The 25,436-nt window shown below is 32.4% G+C and overlaps 1 protein-coding gene across 8 annotated transcripts in view; it reads right to left on the bottom strand.

The window, feature by feature from the left end:
• Positions 1-4,547: 4,547 nt before the first annotated feature.
• Positions 4,548-25,436, bottom strand: part of LOC132720785 (malignant fibrous histiocytoma-amplified sequence 1 homolog) — a 37,143-nt gene continuing 16,254 nt past the window's right edge. For 6 of the 8 annotated variants that reach the window (XM_060704992.1, XM_060704995.1, XM_060704994.1 and 3 more), the window contains exons 4-13: positions 23,553-24,282; positions 22,720-22,958; positions 22,182-22,326; positions 21,498-21,518; positions 19,791-19,971; positions 18,859-19,014; positions 18,268-18,400; positions 11,584-11,755; positions 10,929-11,096; positions 4,548-6,249 (exon numbers count right to left, since the gene is read on the bottom strand). In XM_060704992.1, coding sequence (XP_060560975.1) covers positions 5,558-6,249; positions 10,929-11,096; positions 11,584-11,755; positions 18,268-18,400; positions 18,859-19,014; positions 19,791-19,971; positions 21,498-21,518; positions 22,182-22,326; positions 22,720-22,958; positions 23,553-24,282 — 2,637 coding nt within the window. In that variant the 3' untranslated portion in view covers positions 4,548-5,557. Of the gene's footprint in view, positions 6,250-8,433; positions 8,736-10,928; positions 11,097-11,583; positions 11,756-18,267; positions 18,401-18,858; positions 19,015-19,790; positions 19,972-21,497; positions 21,519-22,181; positions 22,327-22,719; positions 22,959-23,552; positions 24,283-25,436 lie in introns of those variants that run through there. The other 2 variants (XM_060704999.1, XM_060704998.1) reach the window with 2 other exon arrangements.

Genomic DNA, 25,436 nt, shown 5'->3' with positions numbered 1-25,436 from the left:
ATAAATTTTTACAGTGAAAATACGTAAAATGAAAATACACATTTTATTTCATCAATATTTCTCAATATTTCATTTCAAAGTATATAATAAAACAATATATTCTTATATGTAAAAGTTATTATTAATGCATAATACTTTAACCCTTGTCATACTGAATATCATAACTGGACTTGTCCATTTTGTAAAGTGGATAAAACCATTTATCATTTTTAGGGTAAATTTTCAAAGTATGTACCCACTGAATAGCAAACAGTGCAGACCATGATTAGAAGGCACACATTTGCTGGTTGACCTGGTCTGCACTGGTCGCTCGGCTAGATTCAGTCACTACCAGTAAAGTAAGGGTTAAACTATGTACTTTTGAATAGTTGTTTGAGATCTTTTTTTCTTTTTTGTATTTTTATGATTATGTAATTTAAATATTGTGATATGTGATAAATATTTGTTTTGTGAGTGTTTTAGATTTGAAAAAAAAGAATATTTGTGCAATACATACATGGCTTACTTCCATTGTTAACCAGGTTTTCCGAAGGAAAAAACTGGTTATTAGATTGAGGTATGTCGGCGGGCGGATGGGCGGACGGGCGGGCGGGCGGGCGTAAACAATTTCTTCTGTGCGCAACTCCTTCTACATTTCTCAACGGATTTTGACCAAACTTTCACAGAAGCATTGTCATCAAGTGCCCTGGCGCATATTGTCGGGTTTTGCGATTGGATAATATTTGACCTAATTATGGCCCTTTGTTTTTTTTCCTTATATAGAATATAGTGTGAACAATTTCTTCTTTGCGCAACTCCTCCTACATTTCTCAATGGGTTTTGACCAAACTTTCACAGAAGCTTTGTCATCAAGTGCCCTGGCGCATATTGTCGGGGTTTTGCGATTGGATAATATTTGACCTACTTATGGCCTTTGTTTTTTTTTCCTTATAAAGAATATATAGTGAACAATTTCTTCTGTGCGCAACTCCTCCTACATTTCTCCACGGATTTTTGACCAAACTTTCACAGAACCTTTGTCACCAATTGCCCTGGGGCATATTGTCGGGGTTTTGCGATTGGATTAATATTTGACCTAATTATTGCCCTTTGTTTTTTTTCCTTATATAATAGAATATAGATAGTGAACAATTTCTTCTGTGCTGAACTCCCTCTACAATTCTCAACGGATTTTTGTTCAAACTTTCACAGAAGCTTTGTCATCAAGCGCCCTGGCGCATATTGTCCGGGTTTTGTGATTGGATAATATTTGACCTAATTATGGCCCTTTGTTTTTTTTTCCTTATACAGAATATATAGTGAACAATTTCTATCCTGCGCAACTTCTCCTACATTTCTCAACGGATTTTGACCAAACTTTCACAGAAGCTTTGTTATCAAGTGCCCTGGCGCATATTGTCGGGGTTTTGTGATTGGATAATATTTGACCTAATTATGGCCCTTTGATTTTTTTTCCTTATACAGAATTATCAATATATAGTGAACAAATTCTTCTGTGCTGAACTCGTCCTACATTTTTCAACGGATTTTGTTCAAACTTTCACAGAAGCTTTGTCATCAAGTGCCCTGGCACATTTTGTCGGAGTTTTGTGATTGGATAATTTTTGACCTAATTATGGCCCTTTGTTTTTTTTCCTTATACAGAATATATAGTGAACACTACTCATTGGCAATTCCTCCTACATTATTCATGTTTTACATTGCACATAGTTACATTGTTTGTTGCTTGTATTTGTGTTTCAAATACAACATATTTATCTACAATGGTGATAATTGAAAACCTGGTTTCATGGCATTGCCATGTTTCTTGTTTAACTTGCTATACAGTGTCATTTGTACATGAATGCCTTAACATCTCTTGGAAAATTGTTTAAGTATAACTGACTGTAATTTAAATAAATGTAGAAGAATTCAAAGAAAATTAAACAACTTACATTTATTAATTTACGTTTACATAGTTTTCAAAGGAAATTGAAAGTGGTAAAAAACATGTACTAACATGTACTTTTGTAATTCATTATCTAATACTTAGTGAATCCACTCTCAGCATGAATATTTGGAAGAGATATTAATGTTGACCATTATCAAAGGCTTTTTAAACCTTGCCCTGTTTAAACTGAAAGGACTGTCCGCTTCCACCAGTAAATGGCCAGGCCTGCCTGAACAGGCTATATACTGTTGGTTGACAAATTTTAAATTTTCATCTTATTTTCTTCTCATTTGATAATGGACAGTTTCCAAAAAATAGGAACTACAAAAGTCTGTTTCTAGATCATCAGGTATATGCCATAGTTAATAGAACCCACTATTCGTGAAATTACATATACAAAAGGAGATTAAAATAAAGATGTTTAATTAGATAGCAGACAGTATAAAGTGGGGACAGTAAATGAGTTTTGGTCACTTTAAGCAAGTCAATGTTATTGCCTTTAGTCTTTATAATTTATATTTGTACTTTAATTTTTAGTATTTTTGATGCATGTTTTGTTGTTATATTTGCTATTTCAAAAATAGAGGGTTAAGATGTATATGTGTACCGGTATTAAAGTTGTCACAACTTCATGATTAAGATACGAAAATTGTAAATCCCTTATTTATTATTGATATTTTATGTGTGTGAAAAATAGATAAGTAAAACATTCATGAGAAAAAATGTACATTTGATTTGTGTGTTGTAGTACATATTTGGAACACATCACTCAGTTTTCTTGTATTTTCTAAGGGAAAGTTTAATCAAAACTCTGTGGCACCCCTGTGTTCCTCCACTAGTAAAGCTGGAAAGTTGCAATATGACCATTACAGTGTTAGTGGACCAAACAATATAGCTAGAAAGTCCGAGAAAGTTTTTATCTGATTATTTGGGACACACCTTAATTATTTTTGGCTGTGATTAGCTCATCTGTTCTCAGAGGTGAGCTTTTGAAGTATACGCGCATGTATCTTTCATTATCTTGGGTTATCCACAATTTCCTTCAACTTCTGTTTTACCACAAAAAAGAATTTGACCTCTCTGCAATTATCCAGAGGTGACCCTCTACAAAGAATTACGTAAATGGGTCTAGCCTTGTATATTGGCCAGTCACAGACTCATAAAATATACTTCAAGTTAAAATCTTAAAAATCCCAAGATCTTAATTTCAAGGACGTAGATATTATGCATATAGCATACAAAATTTGCACCGATCATGCCGCTCTACGACTTTTGGATCACTAAGTCTCAATAAGCGCTTTTAAATCATCTTTGTAGGTGCACGCAGTACCTATTGGACCACTACAAAAGTTATACAAATCATGTAGTCAAATCTATGTTACAGAAAAAATTGAATAAAGTCTATTCTGTGACAACCCTTCATTGATTATAATGATTAAAATAACCTCCAAAAAGACCACTTTCCGATAAAGAACACGATAATCTCCCTTGTATGGCCTTTGTTAACAGGTTTGACTGTAATAGGGCCAATGCTAGTCTCGTGCTGCGTTCATTATACGAACTTCCATTCCTATGCAAGATAGGTCCATTTTTGTCTAAATTTATACATTTATTAAAAAGGGGGACGTTGCAGCCAAACCTTGAGTGAAAAAGATATTCTAACTCTGCTTTGGTCACTTGTATGTATGCTCTTCAGTATTCAGTAATATTCAAAAAGTAGATACATTAGTCATGTGAATTCCCCGAGACAAAATTTCATGTAGACCTGTATTCTAATAAAACCCATTTTCTCATTATTGATCAATATGTAATTTCTAAGTTTTTTAACATTTTGTCGGGTTTTCAGCAGATTTGGTTTTACCAGAAATATTGTCTTAAATGTTAGATGCTCGAGTTATAAGATTGCTCGATACCTTGAGTGATTGTTGAAAGAGCTTTATGAAGATTTACTGTCCTGTTTGCAGGCACAATAACAAGGCATTGTTTAATAATCTTAAAAATAATAATTTAAACCTCTAAATAATAGATAAAAATGTATACGAATTATGGCCTTAAGGTGAAGAATGGTCCAAGTGACATTGCATTGAAGAATTATGACAATATCAATAGATATCAGGTGACCTTGCAATGGTCACGCCAAAAAATACAAATGTACATAACATCTCAGCTAAACCTTTATCATGAGACTTTGTCATCTTTCCAAATCTTAGATATTGCCAATAAGCCTTGAAGTCCAGTGGGTAAAGTGGTTTCCATGGATAGGCACTTTCCTCTAGGATCACTTTCCTCTAGGATCAAGTATGATCTGTAATAAACGTATCAGATGTATTGACCAATGGAACAACTTGGATGAAAATGTTGTCCTTATTGAAAACATTTTGTCATCTAAAACTCAACTTGACCGGAACAGGTGAAATAGACGGTTCGAAACAACACCTTACCGGTTTAATTCATCTACAAGATTTAATTCCCACTGAAATCTGAACCGAAAACACAAGACTTCAAGTATAATACTTCAATGTCATTAATGATAACAACAATTCAAACAATAAATAAATATATATAACTTAAATGTTCATATAACAGATTTGCATACGGACGTTTTTATTTAATAATAAAGGATACATCTGAACTATAAATACATGTACAGTTTTTTTTTCATTAATTGATCACACGTTTAACAAATTCGTAGAGTTAAAACAATCTACTTTCTGAAATAAAATTTTACACCCAATGCAGCATATATTAACATATACATGTATTCATAATCTAAAAATTAAAAATAATCTGACAGGACCTGTCCTCAACGTACAATACCCATTTCTTGGACAATATACATGTAGCTCCAAATTAGTCTGATTAAAGCATGGAAAATGTGTCAACTGTAATAAACTTTTTGCTATAAATGATGCAAGATATATATAGAAACCAAAATAAAGCATTAAGGTGATATTGAACTTCAATACTAATCTATACTTCGATGATGATGATGATGATGATGATGATGATGGCGAAGATGACGACGGGATTTGCGTAGATATGGACAAATGTCAGTCATTGTAATGTAAATCATTCAGCTTTTTTCTTTCAACATGACCATCTACGTTTTGTTTGAAAGTGATGTAGACAGAAATTTTTGATAACTGTTTGCAAGACATTTGAAATTGCGACGATAATACAACGACTGAAATATTTAGATATTTTTGCTGTCCTCATTCTGAACCCCTTTGGAGCATTTAGGAAACTTGTGAATCTTTGACCTTTATCTTTGGCATGTTTTAATAGCTGTTAAAAAGATTTCTTCTTAATTTGGCTATTTTGCAGCAAATGAACTGATTCTAAAAATTAAGCTACATGTTACAATTGCCAAAAATGAAAACGCCCTGAAAATCCTTAAAATTTCGCACATAATTGAATTTTAAGAAATAATATTTAAAAGAAATACCATTTATTACGAGGAGAACACTTTAAATCTAGAATGTTAGAATAATGATTATTTATAGAGTAAACCTATTTCATAAAATGACCAAGCTAAGAATTTATACTGCAAAAGAAAACGCTAAAATCATATCGCCTGAGTGCGCATAATGGTTTTCGAAAAGAAAACATTATTTAGAAAAAGTTTGTTTATTCTTGCACACTGTCAGCGTCGTCTATGCTAGACGTTCCAACTGTCTTCATCAAAGACGCCATTTGTTCAGGATTAAGACCTGGTAAAAGACCCATTTCTGGAGCAACATTGTTGTCGTCTGCATCACTGTCGTTGTTACTAGTTGCCTCACCTTCTGGTGCGTGTTTGCTCATGAATGACTGCATTTGTTCAAGGTTAAGACCTGGCAATAAACCGGAAGCTTGAGTTTCATTTTCGTCAGTTTCACTCTCTGCAATGCTTTCTTTGTCCGTGTCATTTCCTATTTTACTCATTAATGAAGCCATTTCTCCGGGATTCAACCCAGGAAGCAAGCCGGAACTTTGACCAGAATATGTGTCACCATTATCTTCGCTTACACTGTGATCTGACCCATCATCAGCTTCGTTGCCTATTTTAGTCATGAATGTGTTCATCTCGTCTTCATTTAATCCCGGTAAAAGTCCAGTTGGTCGCGTTTTATTGTCGTCTGCTGTGTCACTGTGACTGTCATTTTCACCTGCAGTAGAAATGCTAGGGCGTGACATTAATGTGCTTTCCGTCGGCATAATGGCAGCTCGGCGTCCATGTCTAACAGGCGCTTGAACTTGCTTGATTTTGGATCCAGCAGACCCTTTCAAAGCATCCCTGCGTTTTTGGCGCATGCGCGCAAGATTAAGCCGAACGTCATCTGGAAAGCAAGAAATAGGATGCATGATAATCAAGTAAAGCAGATATACGATGCTTTATGTATTCAACCGATAACTATAATTGCAAAGCTAAATGCATTTCCCCGGCAAAATTACTAAAATTCTATGGTCAGTAATTTGTTATTCTTAGAATAATTATAAATAGATACAAAAAATATTGTCGTAAATACATTTAAAGAAATAAAAAGAGGCAATACTTCAAAATGTCACAATTTTTGATAGAGAACAATTAAAGACAATAAACACCTACTTAGAAAAAGTAAAAACATGTAATGCCATATCCGAATAAATATATAAAATGGTTATATATCACACACTAGTATACTAAAGTCTGGTAACAAAATAAGAAAGTGAAAAGTTAAAAAGAAATTTTAAGAAAATATTAAAATAACGCTGCCTTTGTTCTATACACAAACTATATGTATAAATATTTGAATCTACCGACCTAATTTCCCGCGCATGCAATTTGTATTGGTATTTACAGGACTGTTGCATTTAAAACTGATTTTCTAGAACTGTCTCCACTGAAGTACAGAGTAAAGTCGAACATAGCGAATTCTTTAACATAAATTCAATTTTTGGGATACATAATAAACCACAGATTTAATTATAAATTGGCTATTTTATAAATTTAATTGTGGTTTCTATAACAAATTGCAGATTTTGATTTATAACATATATAAAATTGCAGATTCGATAAATATACACAGTACTGCTCTTTATAGACCAAATTGAATACTGGTACATAAAATTATACATGTAGTTTGAATACAACAAAGGCATCGTTTGCAGGTTTAGACAAGAGTTATTATAATAATTATAAACTTGAAGCAAATCATTTCTGGTATTTAGAAAGAATGTCTACACATTATAGCGGAAGTAAAACTAAGAAATAAACTTAATTAGTTTAATACATAAAAAGGGAACAAGGGATATTTCTTCATTTTGAAATTTGATAAGAGCAAAAAAGCAAAAATTAAAACTCATTTTTGTATTATTGAACTTCAAACAATTTTCAAAAGAAATTGTGAAGTTTCCATTTTAAGTTTATACGAATTTGTCTTTAAAGTTCGACCAGTGTTGGGTAATTTATTAAGCTTAAATTAAAAAACAGTCTCGAACTCCGTGATGAGGGTTAAGGAAACCCAACCCGTCAATGTCGGGAACTTGTGCCCAGCACGGCCCCAGTAAAATACACTTAAATTACTAATTTCTGAAGCATTAAGCACTCGGCTTATTCGCGGCCACTCATTTCATCATGTGTCCATGTAATTTCATTTGATTTTGTTTAAAACGAAACCGAACACTGTGACAGTCATATGCTGACTTCTCCAGCTTCAAGATCTCAGAGGCCCGGCCACTGGCCTTTCATAGCTGGATAACTTCCTCAGACAGTCGCTTTTTTTGTCCGACTGGATTTTGATTTTCAAAAATTACTGGTTATCAGCCAATAAATATAAAAAAAACAAGATTAATATGTTACAAGATTTAACTTTAGACCATTGTGCGCCCAACTTTATATCTTTTTTTTTGCGTTCGAGTTGTGTCATACTGGTTCAACACTATATAAATAAGCTTGTCGTCAAGGGAGGTAACTTGAGCAACATTAAACCCTTTTTCTGCTTAATTTTGTATGGAGTTAAAGGGATTTCAATATATCAAAATACAAATACTCTATTACTCAATACTTCATTATATATACTCATGCGTGGAAGAGACCACCAATTACTGGCTTCTCTAAGTTGTAATGTAACTATCATATTAGATATAAGTACATTTTGTTTGCTGCAGAAATACACTGTTACACTATTACATGTTATTGTGTTTTTATTATATTGACTTATTATCTACTCTGTTTTTGAAGTCACGTTCTTTTTAATTAAAATTCTACAAAATATGTTAACATAAATTATTTTGTTTGAGACAAATGTTTATAGAATATCCTGTTAATTAAAGGATATAAATTAATCATAATGTAGTTCGTGTAAATTCGGAAGAAATTCGTAACTCTCCGTATGGATAAAAAGCGTCGATATGACAAATCGTACCAAAAATAGGGTATATGTTCATACGGAAAATCACGAAGTTAGCCTATTGTTTAGGTGAATCAAAAAACAGAGTAACTATTATTTTTATATTAATACAACTAATCTGGCTAAGTTAGAGTATTATTCGCTGAAAAACTAAATTAATGAAATAAAATAGAAAAGGTTATTGATTAATAAGCTAAATAAAAAACAAAATGGGGTGAAAACATGTTGAAATCAAAACAAAGAAATATTAAAACAACCACGTGGATCTGGATAACATAATTAGCTCGTGTTCGCACGTGATTATGTACGCTCCATGCACACATTTACTTACAACATCTAAAACTAACACGTGATTTATTATGCCACGTGATTTACTAATTTGATTTTTTGTTCCCGTGCTGAATGAATTCTCTGTCGTATTTGACTAATGTCGACTGAAAAACAAGCATGTTAAGTTAATTATTAATTAATCAACACGTTTAACTAAGAACCAACTCCCAAAAAATTAATAAAATAAGAACATGCTCAGCATTGCTGTAAAAGTCATTCCTAAAAGCCGAAAAGCAATGTAGCAAGGGCACTATAAGAGACCTTCACTAATGTTTAAAATAAATTAAACCATAACAAGTATTTATTTTATTTTATTTTTCATCCAAAATGCATTTATGCTTTGTGATGAAGGAACTTTTTGCGTCCTCTTTTTGATTTTTGAAGTGAGAGGTTGATTAATTTAGTTCGTTATCATGAGAGAGATTTTGGACGTGAAAGTCCTGTAATGAAAATGGCCCGGTCAAACTGCACGAATGTGCCAGCCATGTGTGACCCTATTTTGGCGGCAACACGTGCTTGTATCAATAGCTTTCTGATGTGTAATATTTATTATTTTACTAAACTTTAGACAATAAAACTCACAGAAAATCTAGAATGGCGTGGTATTGATATGTGGTTTTTTTTTTGTCAAAAGACAGGCGCTTGCAAAAGTATAAAGAATGTAAAGATGTTTAGATATTTAGTGTTTTTATTTGATTAAAAAAAGTTTAAGGTATACATCCATCGCAGGCACATTTCGCCACTTTCCGTTTTCTAGAAACACATACATGTAATATAGTGAGCGCCGATTACAAAGGTCGAAAAAATATTTATATACGGAATATGACGGAAATGTGACGGAGATTGCCGATCTTTCAACAAGCTTTGGTGGATATAGAACCTTAAGAAGAGAAAGTTTGAATCATTTCCGAAATCTCCAAAAAGTAATGCTAAAGCTTAGGAAAATATAGTTATAGACATTATTTTAACCAAGAAATAAAGTTTTATAAAGTTATTATCAGTTTTTAATAATAGAAAAGATACAAGTCACTGAGGAGGAAAGCACTAGTTTCGATTTTAATTCTTTGTCAATGTTTCGATTGAAAAAACAGATCGAAAAATAACAAACCGACAGCTCCTTTTATTGTAAGCATAAAATATAAGTAAATAAATCTATAAAATTTATAAAATATTAAGAAAAAGACATGACACCAGAAAATTTAATGACTACAAAATCTTCGTGAATACCTTAAAAACATACAAGTGTATTAAAATCAGTTATTTGAGTTCTATTATTTTTCATGAACATCGAAATCGAAACTTAATTAATTGCTTAATTTTCCATTTACTTATTTATGACATGATGTCATAAATAGTTCGTCATACATTCCGAATACAAATGACTGTCATTCAAAGACAACGCCCATTTCTAACAACTCAACATGAATTGTAAAAAGATAGATATTTTTCAGACTTTACTAAACTCTACAGTCAACCCTGTGTAAAAGACCATAATTGAAAAAGAACCAAATAGAAATTCTGCCACCATCTATAAAAAGAAAATATTTCACTTTAAATGTATACAGTAAACAGGCACCTTTCAACTGAGCGGTTTACCGTTTCCAAATGTTGGTCTTTCTACAGGTTTGACTGTATTAACATAAGTATGCTCTGACAATGTCAGTTGTTTAAGATATTAATTTCATCTAAAAGATTGATACAGTCATTTGTTTAAAGATATTGAAGTTTATCTATTGATACATTCTCTAAAAAGTGGATAAATAAATATAACATGAAATATAGTTATCCTTATCTAACGACACTACTTTGTTTATATAAATCATGGATGGGTCTTATCTAACATGGGTACTTGTTTTTTTCCGTTTTTTTTTGCACATAAAGCACAAAGTAGCATTATGCTTATTCTTTCGTTGCACAGTTGAGCTGCATTGGTTATGCATTTTAAAAGATTGACTATCATAATGATCAATGAAAAATATTTAGGATAAAATATCAAACTGTATAAAATATAAAGACTGTCCCACTCTTTGTTACTGTCAATTGAACGTAAACGTTACATTCTGAGGAGTTTTTTGTGAAGATTTTTGTAAGTCATGCGGGTTATTGAATAACAAGTATGGCAAAATCTAAAGTTATTTTGACTTTGACCTGTATACTTGAAAGGGCATAATGTCACTTTTATAAAATCGGTAAAACGAAAAAGAACCAATTATTTGTTTTCGTGTTTTTTTTTGGTTGTTGTTTTTTTTTTAATTATATTTCTTAAATTTAAAGGTTATTGCAGAATCACGACATACCTCGTTTCTTTTCACGTGGCTGCACGAGAAACGCTGTGTCTATTTCATCATTACACTCTACGCACGGGCGCGTGGCCATCCCTTGAGTCTCTTTCGGCGTCAACCACTCACCGGTGAATGACAAAAGTTTACAGTTCGGACACTCCATCAACCGTTCCACTAGAACACCTGTATCAAAAATGTAGTCTTATTTTCAATATTTTTATTACGTACATTGTATTTTATTTTGGACAATCAGATCATTAAAACGCACCTTAATACATGTCATTTATTTCCAAAATCATATTTTAAAGAAACCTACAAAAACAAGCAAACACATTTTTAACGTTCTGGACCCTCGGTAATTTGCACCCTATATAACCGAGGCATAGAAAAGGCAACTTAAATTACGAAATTTTCTTTAAAATCATGTAGTTTTTCCAAATATCTGAACTTACAACAGCTTTTTTACCTCAAAAATTAGCAGTTTAAGCGATAATTTTCCCCAAAATCAAGATGCTACGGAGAAGATAAAAACACTAATTTCGTGCTCTGAATGTTGTAAAATTCGCCCTACACTTTCTATACACAGAGAAAATTACTTCTACATATCTAAACATTTTTGTTACTGTAAAACTGAAAACGTGATTTTGATGGTAAGTGTCCGTGATTTTACCAGTGTAAGAATGTAGAAGCTCCTCAAAGTCCATCAACAACGGAAGAAGAATGGTCCACATGGCTGCTGCAGACACATGATCCGCATGCGGGTCCGAGCCATGGTCGTCTCGGAATTCAAACCTCATTGTGGTCCCGTGGTCGGTCTCATGATTTTGGTAAGTGAACATTACCTGCAACAACAGCAAATGTATTTTTAAAAGAAAATCTTTATCAAACGTTTTTTTCTTTCTTTCTGTGCAATTCTTAAAATTATTGATATGAATACATTTACACAAGTTAAAAAAATATCAAGTCAAATAAATTGTAAATTTTATTGTCAAAAATATAATTTGTTTTTGTTTATTCCACCATTGGATATAAATTACACTAAGTAAATAAATGTCAAGTCAAATAATTTATATATTTGATCGTCAAAAACACAGAATTTTTTAAAAATTCTAATTGATATTTCTAGTTTACTAAGTGTATCATTTAACCTCACAGGTGAGCATAAGAGCATATTCAAAATTAATCATTACCATTTTTAGAAATTAATTCAGCCACATTTTATTTTGCGCTTTTTTTTTAAATTTACAACTTGAAATTAAAATCATACATATTTTAACAATTACATTGTCAGCGTATTCAGATATGGTTTCTTTGGAGAATGTATCAAACTCCATTTTAAAATAAAAGGTAATATATCTGTAAACATTGTATGAATTATATATACATGTATATATATTTGTACATATATATATATATATATATATATATATATATATATATATATATATATATATATATATATATATATATATATATATATATATATATATATATATATATATATATATATATATATACATGTATATATATATATTAACACGAAACGTACATAAGTATAGGTACAAACCATTTTGTCCATACATTCGTTTATAATAGCTGCCATATTTTTACGCGCGAGTTTTTTTTTTGCAAATTCAACCCATATTTTTACGCGCTTAAAAAATGAATCCATACCAGAAATTAATCGAAATTGAGATAGGAATATTCAATTATATACGAAAATGATATAATATAAAAGTGAAAGCCGTCTCTGTACATGCATATGCATATACATATTGAACGAATGTGTATGAATGAACCCAGAAATATATTTTATGCAAGTAAGGATGCAAGCTTTTTTCGTACATACGTTTTTATATATTCGTGGGACAGAACTGCAATAACCGCTTTTTTCTATCAAAATTGAGTATATGTACTATTAATGTTTATTTCGGGCACATGTATACAAATGTACCATCAATATAGTGTGCACTCTTCATTTTTAATAAACTTTGTTAAATATGCATTCTTATTGTAGAATAGAATGCACAGTCATATTCCTTCCAGTAATGACGGATATATTATATAATTATGGACTGACTTACATAGACTTTATACTTACATAGGCACCAATGCCGCTCAAGCGGAGAAATCATATTTATATTATAATATAATAATAAGATATTATTAATAAATCAGAAAGCAACAATGATATTCGATTGGTAATTTTAAGTTATCAATAGAAAACTTTTTCAGTTGTAATGTCAGAATAAATTTGCGGATATTCCCTTCCATAGTTAATGCCTTTGTACAAATCTTAACGTACACGCCCTATTCATACGTCTAAACGAATAGTTATTGTTTATAGTTGATTTTATTTGAAGTTAACCCGTTGTTCGTTAGTAGGTAAGTAACGCCTTTTTTAACGAGGCTTACACATTCGGTTTCCCGATATTCCAAGTGGGCCACAGCTAAAATACACAATTACAATGTATAATCAGTTTACATATACACAACATATTCACAACATATATACACATCATATTGAAATATGGGCCGTATTATTAAATGTCTATAATTACATTCATATCATTTAAACCAGTGTAAAATACCATAGAAGTTCATGCTAAATGCTAGGTGATTGTATTGCTAGTGTTTGTCAATAATTTTGTCTGTGATCTATTTTTGTATTCTTAATCACAAATGAACATTGTGTCAATAAAATAATATTATTTTTTTCTTTCCATAAAGCACATGTCTTGGAATAAAACAAGTTACATCTGAAAGGTCTTATGATGAACAGAAATATCGTCTTGCAATCAAAAGTATGAAAGGATCTTATAAAGTTAGTATAGATAATACTTTAATTAATAGAGACAGCAATGATAAAGTTGAGTGTATTATCAGTAGTATGTGTATGCTTCCTAATAGTGAAGTTCTCCTTGCTGACTTCAGGAATAACAAACTAAAGAAATTGAATAGTTCGTACAAGGTTATAAGCTACTGTGATGTCCCTGAAAATCCCTATTCTGTTTGTTATATAGGCAAAGATACAGCTGTTGCTAGGTTAAGAGACAATACCATACAGTACGTGAATATATCTGGTAATATTAACCTGACACAATTATTGAACCTAGAACATGACTGTTTCGGTCTAGCTTGTCACGGAGACACACTCTATGTTAGCAGTGGAGACACAATTTACAAATATGACAAAGACTGTACACAAAAACAAGTTCTCTATCATTATCCGGGGATAATCTACAATCCCTCAATTGCTATAAGTGACAATGGTGAGAGAATCTACTTAAGTACAAAAACAGGGATAACTACAATAGATGCTAAGGGAAATCATTTATTCAGTTCACAATTTGAACGCTATACCATACGTGGTATATGTATTGCTTGTGAAGGTATTGTTCTTGTATTAGAAGATACAAAATATCTTCATCAGCTGGATTATACAGGAAAAAAGCAATGGGCTGTAGATAACATGCCATTAAATATTTTACGTTGTGAAGATATGTGTTTCGACAGAGAAAGATGTAGAATAATTTTTGGTGGTCATCGGGACAGCATAGATGTTTACAAATGCGAGTTTTTGTCAAGTTAGTTAATAAAATTGTTTTGGTGAACCAAGATCCAAATGAAAAATGCATTGCTAAACTAAGTTTGTTTATCAAATTAATAAGTTTGTAAGTTGGCTTATTTCTTCCTCGAGTCAATGCTTAATATAATGACGTCGCACTTATTTATCTTGAATGTATTTGCAATTACATGTATATATTACAAAACTTTTTCATAATAAGGGTTGAATAGTTACAAGTTTGAAACTTCTTAAAATCCTAATCGAGATAATAATCAACATGTCAATCTTGTTAAAAGGACTAACGAATGAATTGATATTGAGATTGATTTGTATACCATTTAAATTATCAAAATATTAATACCGTCATTAAAATTGCCTATTAAAACATAAAACATCAACTACGCCGACTACAGTCGGCCATGACATTTAGAAGCTTCGCGAGACCTCGTATGACGTCATTCGCGGGAACCGATTTGAGTAGAGCCGTGTACTTTCAATATTTATAATATAAGATAATGTTTTTATTTATTTTCTTTATATTTTTTTAACTTAATATATTTATATTGAATACAGAAGTCAGTAAATCACCCTTTTCAAGATCTTTAAAAAAGTAATTTATAAAAAGTTGGAAGCTCATGGGTTCGTAACGGTCGTAATCACGTGGTCAAACATTTTGGCAATATGGCGGCAAAGTGCTTAATGTTTTACCTGTCGGAAACCTAATAGTTTAAGTTCGTTATAAGATTTTTATTTGTCCATCCTTGGTTATCAACAGATTATATATAGTTTTTTCAAGGTATGCTTCACTTTACTTCACGGCATGTTCGATGAATGAATACGAGCGTGCCAGATTCCGGGCACGATTATTGGTGGACTTTTTCCTACGGGTCTGTCTTCAGCGTTCACGTCATGTCATACTATATAAACGGGTACGCTGAAGACTTTAAGCTACTATTGTGTTTGCTTCTTTGAAACTAAGTCATACATGCACTAAAGTGACGTCATAGTGAAATGTTAGCTCTGCTTGATTTTTCTTGATTTTCTTTGGGGGTTTTTCGGCGGGAAGTGTTTGAACCAATGTTTTTTGTATTTAATTATAAATAGGCACAACATCTACTACTCACTTCTTATTATTGTTTTTGAATATTGTAATAATTACCTATGGTAAAAGTACGCATTAATTTCATTTTTATTCATTGATATGTTGATTTATTTATTAACTGTTTTTGGTGTCGGTACTGTTTGAACCGCTTATGGGTCCTCCCCTTTTATTTTTGTTTAAATTGTTGACAAACATTGTTGTTTATGTTTGAATCGCGTGTATAAAAGGCGCTGTATTACTGTTTGAAGTCACGCCGTAGCTGGAAAAACTTAAAGCATTACATTTCTGCTTTTAACTCTGATCTAATTCCAGAATAGGTATTTGTACATAACGATTTAATGGATGTATACTTACATTGAATTATTTGATTAATTTTAAGTAAGATAATCTTTTAGAAATACTTTAAACAGATGTTTGTTTTACTTCGGAACTTACGCATTTCAGTAGCAAACGTTCAGTATTTATTGAATAAATTGTTTGTAGAAAAGTTGATGATTTAGTTTGGTAATATAATAGCTTAGAGAATGTTGATTAGAATGCCTGTTTTATTATAACAACATTTATATGCTTACAAATAAATGTGCATAATTGAATACCTGGAATAAAATTTGTTAAACTGTTATTCTTAGTTTATCATCGATCAAATTTTAGTTCTTTTAAAAAGCGTATAACTCCCTTATAATTATTAGTTCACTTGTCTTTGTTTGGGCCCGCAGTGCGGGGTCAAACTATATACATGTATAAATACGTTACTGTTCGCCACATGTTCACGTGAAAGCTAAAATCCCTGAACAAGAGTAAGCCTGATTTCCCGTGTCCCAGAAGGCCAGCACATAACAATATGTCCGACCTTAATTTTCGGAAGGCAACGGTAACAGCAATAGCAACAGCAACGACAACATGACTGTAGCAATAGCTAGCAATAGCTCATTTCTCCGAAAACGTTGAACTAAAAATTGTACTATTTTCTGAATGACCGATGGTCAGTTATAACAATAACACTGTTAAATATATATAGGTTTTATTCTAAGTACTAGAGCATATGTTTAAATGTGAAAGCATTCTATCAAACTGTTATCAGAGAGACAAATCTACACTGAGTTAAACCCACGTGACTACAGAGAATATCATATTACACAACAAAAATAAGAACTTTTTTCATTTCATTTAAAGAAAAATATTCTTACGTACTGAAATGTCTTTGAACCATGCTTAATGAAGTTTAAAAAAATCATATCTCAGCAACCGTAGAGACTCATCCATTTCTTTCTTCTCCGCTACTTTTGCACATTCCATACCTGATTACTCTTTGGTGTCAGCTCAGGAGGGAAATCATTTCAGGACCAAGAACACAGTTAACAAAGTTGTATAACTCGACAAACTTAAACAAGAGGGCCATGATGGTCCTGAAATCGCTCACCTGTATGTAGGGGCTTTTATTTGAACAAACTTGGTAGACACCCATTAGAAGATGTTTCATGATAAATATCTAAGCTCTAGCTCTTTGGGGTTTTTATAAGAAAAATTTTTAAGTTTTAAATTGGCTTAGTGGTTTATGAGGAGATGAAATTTAAAGTAAAAGTTACGGACGGACGACGGACAGACGACAGACAGACGATCGGACGCCGGACGAAAAGTGATCACAAAAGCTCACAATGTCACTTTGTGACAGGTGAGCTATAAAACCATGACGTTGTTTATTATAATTAAAAGTCACACTATCACTATATAAGTCACATGGTTAAGTCTGGTGGAGAAAGACCGCATGTGCGCCCATTCGTGTCCTAGGCACGAGTCTTGGGAAAAGGAAGAAAAAAAAGACCAATTTGTTAAAAAAATAAATTGCATAAATTGACATAATTACAAGTGCCGCTATGGCGGTAGTCATGAGATGACCATTTGTGTTACAATCCCTCAATAAATAATGACTTAATGGTTCCTATAAACCTCTTCATTTTTTTTTATTTTAACTTTTACTCCTATGTGTGACCTTTACCTTAAACGCTCGGACCTGAATTTTTCGCCTCACCTCATACAAATAATTAACATCTGTTCTAAGTTAAATTAAAATCCCTTTATGCAATTAAAAATTATGTTCCGGACAAGCCGTGTTATTTGTTGTTTTCTATATGGAATTAATAAATCTGATCTCTATATCTTGTTTGTTTCAATGCCTCCCGATAGTCTGCATATATTTGCAAATTTTGTCTCAAAGAAGATTCTCATTTAAGTCAGAAATTACATTTAGTTGACGTTTTGTTCAATTTGTTCCTTGTCTATACTTTGTAAATTAGGATAAATTGTTTGTGCAAATAAACGAGAACGCCTACGAACTCTGATTTGCATGTATAAGGAATATGAATGAGGTGGGGTGGTTTTGATCCCTGGTGTATGTTTAAAATGTGTTACACCCGAGATGAGCCAAAATTATCTTTCCTGCTTCCATAACCACATAACCTTAATTGTGCTTTTGGTGAGCCGTAAAACAAACTAACAAGTGAAGGTATGTGTGAATATATATATATATATATATATATATATATATATATATATATATATATATATATATATATATATATATATATATATATATATATATATATATATATATATATATATATATATATATATATATATATATATATATATATATATATATATATATGTACAAATATGAACATTACCTGCAGTTTTTCATCCTTGTGTCGAGCATGAAAGCCCGAGCCCCAGTGTGACAGGAACCGGAGTCTGTGTTTCTCCCTATGCGCCCGTACTGTCAGCATCTCAAACATACCAGGGGGCATGTATTTTGGGAACCTGAAAACAAATCATGAATTCTTTAATATAGCGAGATTTACTTTCGCGATAATAAAGTCCTGAAAATGCAATACATGTTTTCTTCTATGCCTGCTTATTTTTCTAAGAAGTGAGTTTTTTTCACTGAGAGAATGGATACATTTAACTTTTCTGTCCTTCAAATGTTCATTTATGCAAACTGCTTCTAACCCGGAAACCTTTCTAATCCGAAATTTTCTTGTGGTCATTAGACAGGTCCCACTGTTTTTTTTACAATGAAATTCATTTGCAAACACCAGGAAGTAGTATTTTTTTATTTTATACATTTTCAAATGTAATAAATAAACTTCAAACGTTTTCACAACCGAAGATCCAATGTAAATAATTATTAAGTGGATTCAAACTTATCACTTAGTCTCGTTTTCATTTATCATGCCATATTATAACAATTCCGAAAATCAAATTTAAAAATAACGCACCTGCAGACACCTGCTAGCCTATGGTTTCCAGCAATTGGTTCCCATAATTCCTTCACTGATGGAGGCTCGGCTACATTCCGGAACCATGGGATTAAGTACTTCCGAGAGAGCATGCTTTCTTTTTCCGGGTCAAGGTTGTATCCAGGTTCCCGTGACCTGGAAAGAAAAACATATTTTGTTTGAAACTACATTTAATAGATGTAAGTTATTTTATCAGTTTACTAACATTTTATTTCAGAAAATTTATTTGAGTATACTTTTATTTTTATATGACATTGTTAATTAAGAAGCAGTTAACTTCGGATCATTTGCACGAATGAGATACCCGAGACCTTCATCTCCCCGAAAAGCCTTTAATGTCGCCATATGAACTTAACAGTATTACTTTAAACACACTGGTAAATAGACTGAGGTATTTACATTTGTAGTATTCTGCGAAAAATGTTATTCAACTACACAAATCTTATGTCACAATGCATGCTAATGATGCCATAAAATGACTTCGACTGCGATTTTTTTGGGATTTTTTAAAACAGAGGGACCGAAACAAAATTTCAATATTTTTTTGAACTGGCAACTGGTGTACAAATTTCAGATCATTCGCTCACTTCAGTTCATTGGGAAACTCATTTTTACAGTCCAAATTGACCCAAAAAGAGAATTTAAGCGTTTCAACTCGGATCGACAAAAAAGTCGCATAAAAACAATTAATTACCCAACATATTTATATATTATTCATAGAATAGTTTTCAATTTTAAGTGTACTAGTCGATTTATGAAACGAGTTCAAATTTTAAATTTTTAGGCTATTGGACCTCACTGGAGGCCATTTTACTCCGTATTGGACAAAGAGTATGCAGTTAAATGTGGGAGAAAAGAGTGCACGTAATGTCAAAACGTTAACAAAATAGTTTGTTGGAATAAGTTCGTACTTTTTAGAAACGAGATAACCGAGGTCAAGGTTACCAAGAAGAAGGTCAAGTACTTCGTAGAATGGACCATTGGTCTCCAATGGCAACAGGTGACATAGCATACATTTCAGAAGGTCCCTGTCCACAATACCCTCCGTTAGAAACTCTTCTTTCAGTTGATCATACTTGCTTTGCGTAATACCTGATAAAGAATAGTAGAATAAGTTAAAATGAAATGTTTATACATATTTTCAAATCATTAAAATAATTCTTAGATCTTATAAATGTATGGCTATAATTACATATGTATGGATGACTTCCTCGACGATGCATTCCATTTACATGTATAAATACAATTATATTTTTATAAAATCTTATAACTCAAATTTTTCAAACAATTGATAGTCAATGTATCGTGTGTTTTTTATCCTTTAATTCGGAAACTTATTAGTTCTACATACAGTGAGGGTTTTCCAATATGAAAAAATGCATTTTATATGTCAGCAAAACAGACCAGCAATATGCTCATGGAATGTATTGAAAGTAATGAGTTGAAATAATGACATTACTATATTATGAGATGGCAGTTAAACTCATTATTGTTCATTAGATAAGAACTATTTTTGAATGCTCGAAAATTATGTATCAGTCTGTCTATATACATTTTAAGAACTTACAGAAGAAGACACATTTTTTCTAACTAACCAATTGTCTAACCAAACCAACTATGTGACTTAAACTACATATTTACTCTACCCTGAACAGAACTCTATGTCTCTATCACAGAAATTAGGTAAACTTACATGTGCAATGACGACTTTAGAAATTGGTAATACTACATGTAATAACATTTCTAATAAATGAAATTTAATACCCCCTCCCACCCTGCCGTGAAAAATCGACAAATACGCCATTTTCCATATCTAACTAACATTTTGAAATCCTCGTCTTTTTTGGAAGAGAGAAGTTGCGAAGAAGCATCCACTCGCATCTTCTCGGCTCTTTCCGTCACACTTCGGATATGAATAAACGTCAAGTTGTTAATTAATACGGAAAATGACGAAGTCGGACGAATTCTTACGGAAATTTTTTAGATAGAATGCTTGAAGAAAATGGCCCAAATGCGCAAATGATACTTAAAACACGACTATGTCACATATGATAACAATAAAAAAGGAAAACACTTCAACACAACGTGATCAAACAAACGGGTTTCACGTGACTTCTGACAATACAACAAATATGACGTCATTTCAAACCAAACATGGTCAAGAAGCTCAAATCAGTAAATTCAAAAACATTATTAGATAAAAAGCTAAACATATATAACTTCTTTTTTGTCTTTTATCTTTTTTTAGGTGTGACGAAGTTACTTCTTTTATCACAAGAAAAAAATATTATGATGCAGAATACAAACTTTATGCTTAAGATTTCTTATTAAAAAAAAAGGGCGATATCACTTTCATCAATCGTTTAAAAGAATAGCATCAAATGGAATTTTAAAAAGAAACGGAACTAAATGTTTTTTAAAATCCATTTCTACAACGAAACACTTAAGCAGAGAAAATATCGTTCTTAAGATGTCTTTAAAAAAAAGAGGCGGTTTCACCCTGCTAACAATCTCAAAATGCTGACTTAAAAGAACTAGCTATCGTGCAAATTGTGTTATGATTTTACAAGCACAGATTAGCCGTGCGGCACGGGTTATGTGCTGCTTTAATACATCACCTGATGTCTGATCCTCGAACACTGTAAGGCAGAGATGCAAGATATACAGATATATCATAAAATATGTTCCTTAAACGCTGCTTTGTGATAAGCAAAAGTACAATATATACTCCAAACTGCAATGCATTCCTTAATCCACCATGTACATCTATGTTATTTCACACATTTTGTAATCATGACAAGAAATATAAAACAGTTGCATAAATTTTTTAGAGAAGTTCATTAATTGAAATCTAAACCTATGTTACATTTAGCGCATGCGTAAGAGCACAAGAAACAACTTATTGTTAATGTCAAGAAGAATGCAAAAGAATCCCAAGTTGAAGAAAAGTTAGTGTTTCTGTAAAATTAATATTATTTCAATAAGGGTATTGAATTTCCTGAATTGCATCAAAAATGTAAGCAATACACCCACATAACTTCGTAAATGTTCGACACAATTTGTAATTTTCCGTCTCCTGCAAAGATCAAATAAGCGGCAATTTGATCTGGAACAAAATCTTGTCGTAATAGAATATATAATAGGCACGGAAAATGACGAAGATTGTCGAATCTTTACGAGCCAAGCTATTGGTGGAAGCAATGCGTAGAAAAAGAAATAAACATGTTCTGAAAACAGAAATGAAACATCCGATAACTCCGACAAGAAATAGTTGCATGTAGTATAATACAATATCTGTTTACCTATAGTCTTAAAGCTGTCCTCCACTTCTATATCAAGTTTCTCTTTCAGGTCATGACGGAAAATTGCACGGAAAATATCGAAGAACCACGCCGGTCGTAGTATCACGTGGCCTTTCAAAGCTGCGTTGTTATGGAACCATAGCACCTATAATAATCATATCTTCAGATTATCTTAAACGACATTAAAAACTTTTACCTGAATCATTAATAATATTTCTTTGAATTCCACAATTCTTTTCGAAATCAATGCTTATTCTTGAACTATATCGTTCTTTGACAAAAGAAAAATTATTGTTAGCATATCAAATGTCGAAATCATTATTTATCATCAGACACGAACAATTTACGGAAATAATTTTAACTAAAGAAAATCGTACCATTTCATATCTTATTTCATATGGTTTAAATTTTTTCCATTTCAAATTTTGCCCACCCACGGTAAACTATACCTGTATATGGTTCAAAACAGCCACCATACATTTTAAGTACATAGTTGTAAAAAATATTAACACACTGAAGAGAAAGATATTTTTCTAACCTTTCCAGTTTCATGGAGGTACTGTAATATAGTATTCAGTAAATGCTTCATCCCAAATTTGTCTCCTATCTCATCTCTAAGCTGTTCATATTTAACAATCGGAACAACCATTGTGTTACCTCTCTCCTCCACAAACGATTCAACATCTAGCCAAAATGTCGGAATAGGCCGAAGAACGTTCGGAAATTGCCGGGCATCATTCGCTAGCATTTCAATTGACGCTGCGATAGTTTCATATCCTGAAAAAAGTATTACATGTACATGTACAAGATTATTTTCTACACCATAGTTAAGACAAAGTGGAAACTAATGAAACGAGAATTTTCGAAAGCAAGTTCAAACTCTTCAAGTCTTGGAGGCAGATCGGTTTACCCTTAGGCACAAGATGGTGTAGACATTATATGAGATTTGCATTTTTATCACGATTTTTCTCTTTATCATCAAAAGTTTGCGACTTTGATTTGCTTACGTAACTTCACATAATTGTTAACGTTCACATTAGTTCCAATTTTACAGAAAGTTGTTTCAATATGGCGTATATTGACCTGTTTGTTTTTTTACATTCTCATTAAAAGTCGAAGAAAATAACATTTAAAAATGTAAATTACAATGTACAAATAAAGTTTCAAAACATGATGAAGAGCTCTGTTATTTCAATTTGATTTGCTATCATGGATATTTGAACAGTATTCCTGTTGTAATTGTTGCATTTCTTTAACCTTGCATTTTTATGTTTTGATACTGAAACCCCTAAACTTTGAATGTACTGTTCCAATTCAAGAATCCAGCAGGTCAGGAGATAAGATATTATGACATCTCACAAGATCACCTACCTGTGTTTTTAGCAGCACTTGTAGTTATCACCTCACTTTGCACCACAAATTTCTCGTGCAACAGTAAAGAGTAAGCGTTCAGCTGAGAGGATAGTGTTTGTGAAATGTGGGGCTTCTCTGTAATTTCATCTATCTTTTTCTGCACAATTTGCCGCTGTTTCTCAGCATGAGCTTGCAGCTTGGCTTTCACCTCGTTACACACTGACTTCATCTTATCTTTCTTTAGCTTGTCTGCATGCGTTCCTACTAACAATACAACCAGTTTGTTGGTTTTTGCAATCATCCAATCAAACCACGAGCTAACCATTTCTTCAAATTTCTCCGGTTGGTATGTATACATATTAAAAGTCAGTATAGCTATTGCAGGCTGCTCAAAGAACATATAATGTGGATACAAGTAAAATGGATTTCCACAAAAGTCCCAAATACACAGGTTCAATGACTTTTTGTTATCTCCGCTGCTCGCATTGGATGATGTGTCGTCATCAGCGTCCTTGGAGCCATCTATGATATGACCATTCAAGCGTTTCTTATGCATTTCCAACTTGGCGTTCGTGACCATGACCTTTGGTGGAGGTTCCGGTTTATCAGCAATGTTCTCAAAGGTCATATCGCTGACCTCTATTCCAGCAGACTTTTCGTACATTTCCTCAGATAATCTGGACTGACCGTCAACCAAAGTTTGTACAAAACTGGTCTTTCCACTGCCTGGTGCACCTAGTACAAGAATCTTTGAAGGAAAGACATTGTCTTAAGATGATTATCCATTAAACATTTAAACAGATGGATGCAAACAGAATCACGTCTTTTATTAGTTGTACACTTCAAAATTACTAGTATTTTATGTGTAAACGCATTACCAGTTAAATATTGATACTTTATGTAAATCCTAAATGTATCTGTAGGTTATTGCAATAAGTTTTTAGATCAAAATTTCTAAACTACATGTACATGCTTTACAATATTTAAAAAACGAAACAGACTTCATACTTTCTTCTGACTTTTGTAAAACAAAATTGTTTAAATGATGTAGCATCTGCAGAGGTGTTGGAATGGAGATGCAATTAACAAGAGGGCCATGATGGCCCTGAGGTCGCTCACCTGTATATAAGCCCCCCCCCCATACGTTGCAGGGCCAATTTAACCCAAGGGCTTTTATTTGCACAAACTTGGTAGACACCCATAAGAAGATGTTTCATGCTAAACATCTAAGCTCTAGCTCATTGGGCTTTTTGAAAGAAGATTTTTTTTAAGTTTTTACTATACACATATAGTTAAAAACAATGACACCCCTGGGGCTGGGCCAGTTTTGACCCCAGGGCTTTTATTTGAACAAACTTTGTAGACACTTACTAGAAGATGTTTCATGCTTAATATCTAAACTCTAGCTATTTGGGTTTTTTCAAAGAAGATTTTAAGTTTTTGCTATACACATATAAAGAAAATCAATGACCCCCGGGGCGGGGCCAATTTTGACCCCAGGTCTTTTATTTGAACAAACTTTGTAGACACTCACTAAAAGATGTTTCATGCTTAATATCTTAACTCTAGCTATTTGGGTTTTTTCAAAGAAGATTTTTAAATTTTTGCTATACACATATAAGGAAAATCAATGACCCCCGGGGCGGTGCCAATTTTGACCCCAGGGCTTTTATTTGAACAGACTTGGTAGACACCTATTAGAACATGTTTGATGCTAAATATCTTAGCCATAGCTCTTTGAGTTCTTTAAAAGAAGATTTTTTAAAATCAATGACCCACCGGGGCGGGCCAATTTTGACCCCAGGGCTTTTATTTGAACAAACTTGGTAGACACCTATTAGAACATGTTTGATGCTCAATATCTTAGCCATAGCTCTTTGAGTTCTTTAAAAGAAGATTTTT

The sequence above is a fragment of the Ruditapes philippinarum genome, unplaced genomic scaffold, assembly GCF_026571515.1.
Source record: "Ruditapes philippinarum isolate M1 unplaced genomic scaffold, ASM2657151v2 ctg6767_1_1_1_1, whole genome shotgun sequence".
NCBI classification, from domain to species: Eukaryota; Metazoa; Mollusca; class Bivalvia; order Venerida; family Veneridae; genus Ruditapes; species Ruditapes philippinarum.
Note: the sequence above shows the minus strand (reverse complement) of the source record. Positions and strands in the feature narration are given on the sequence as shown.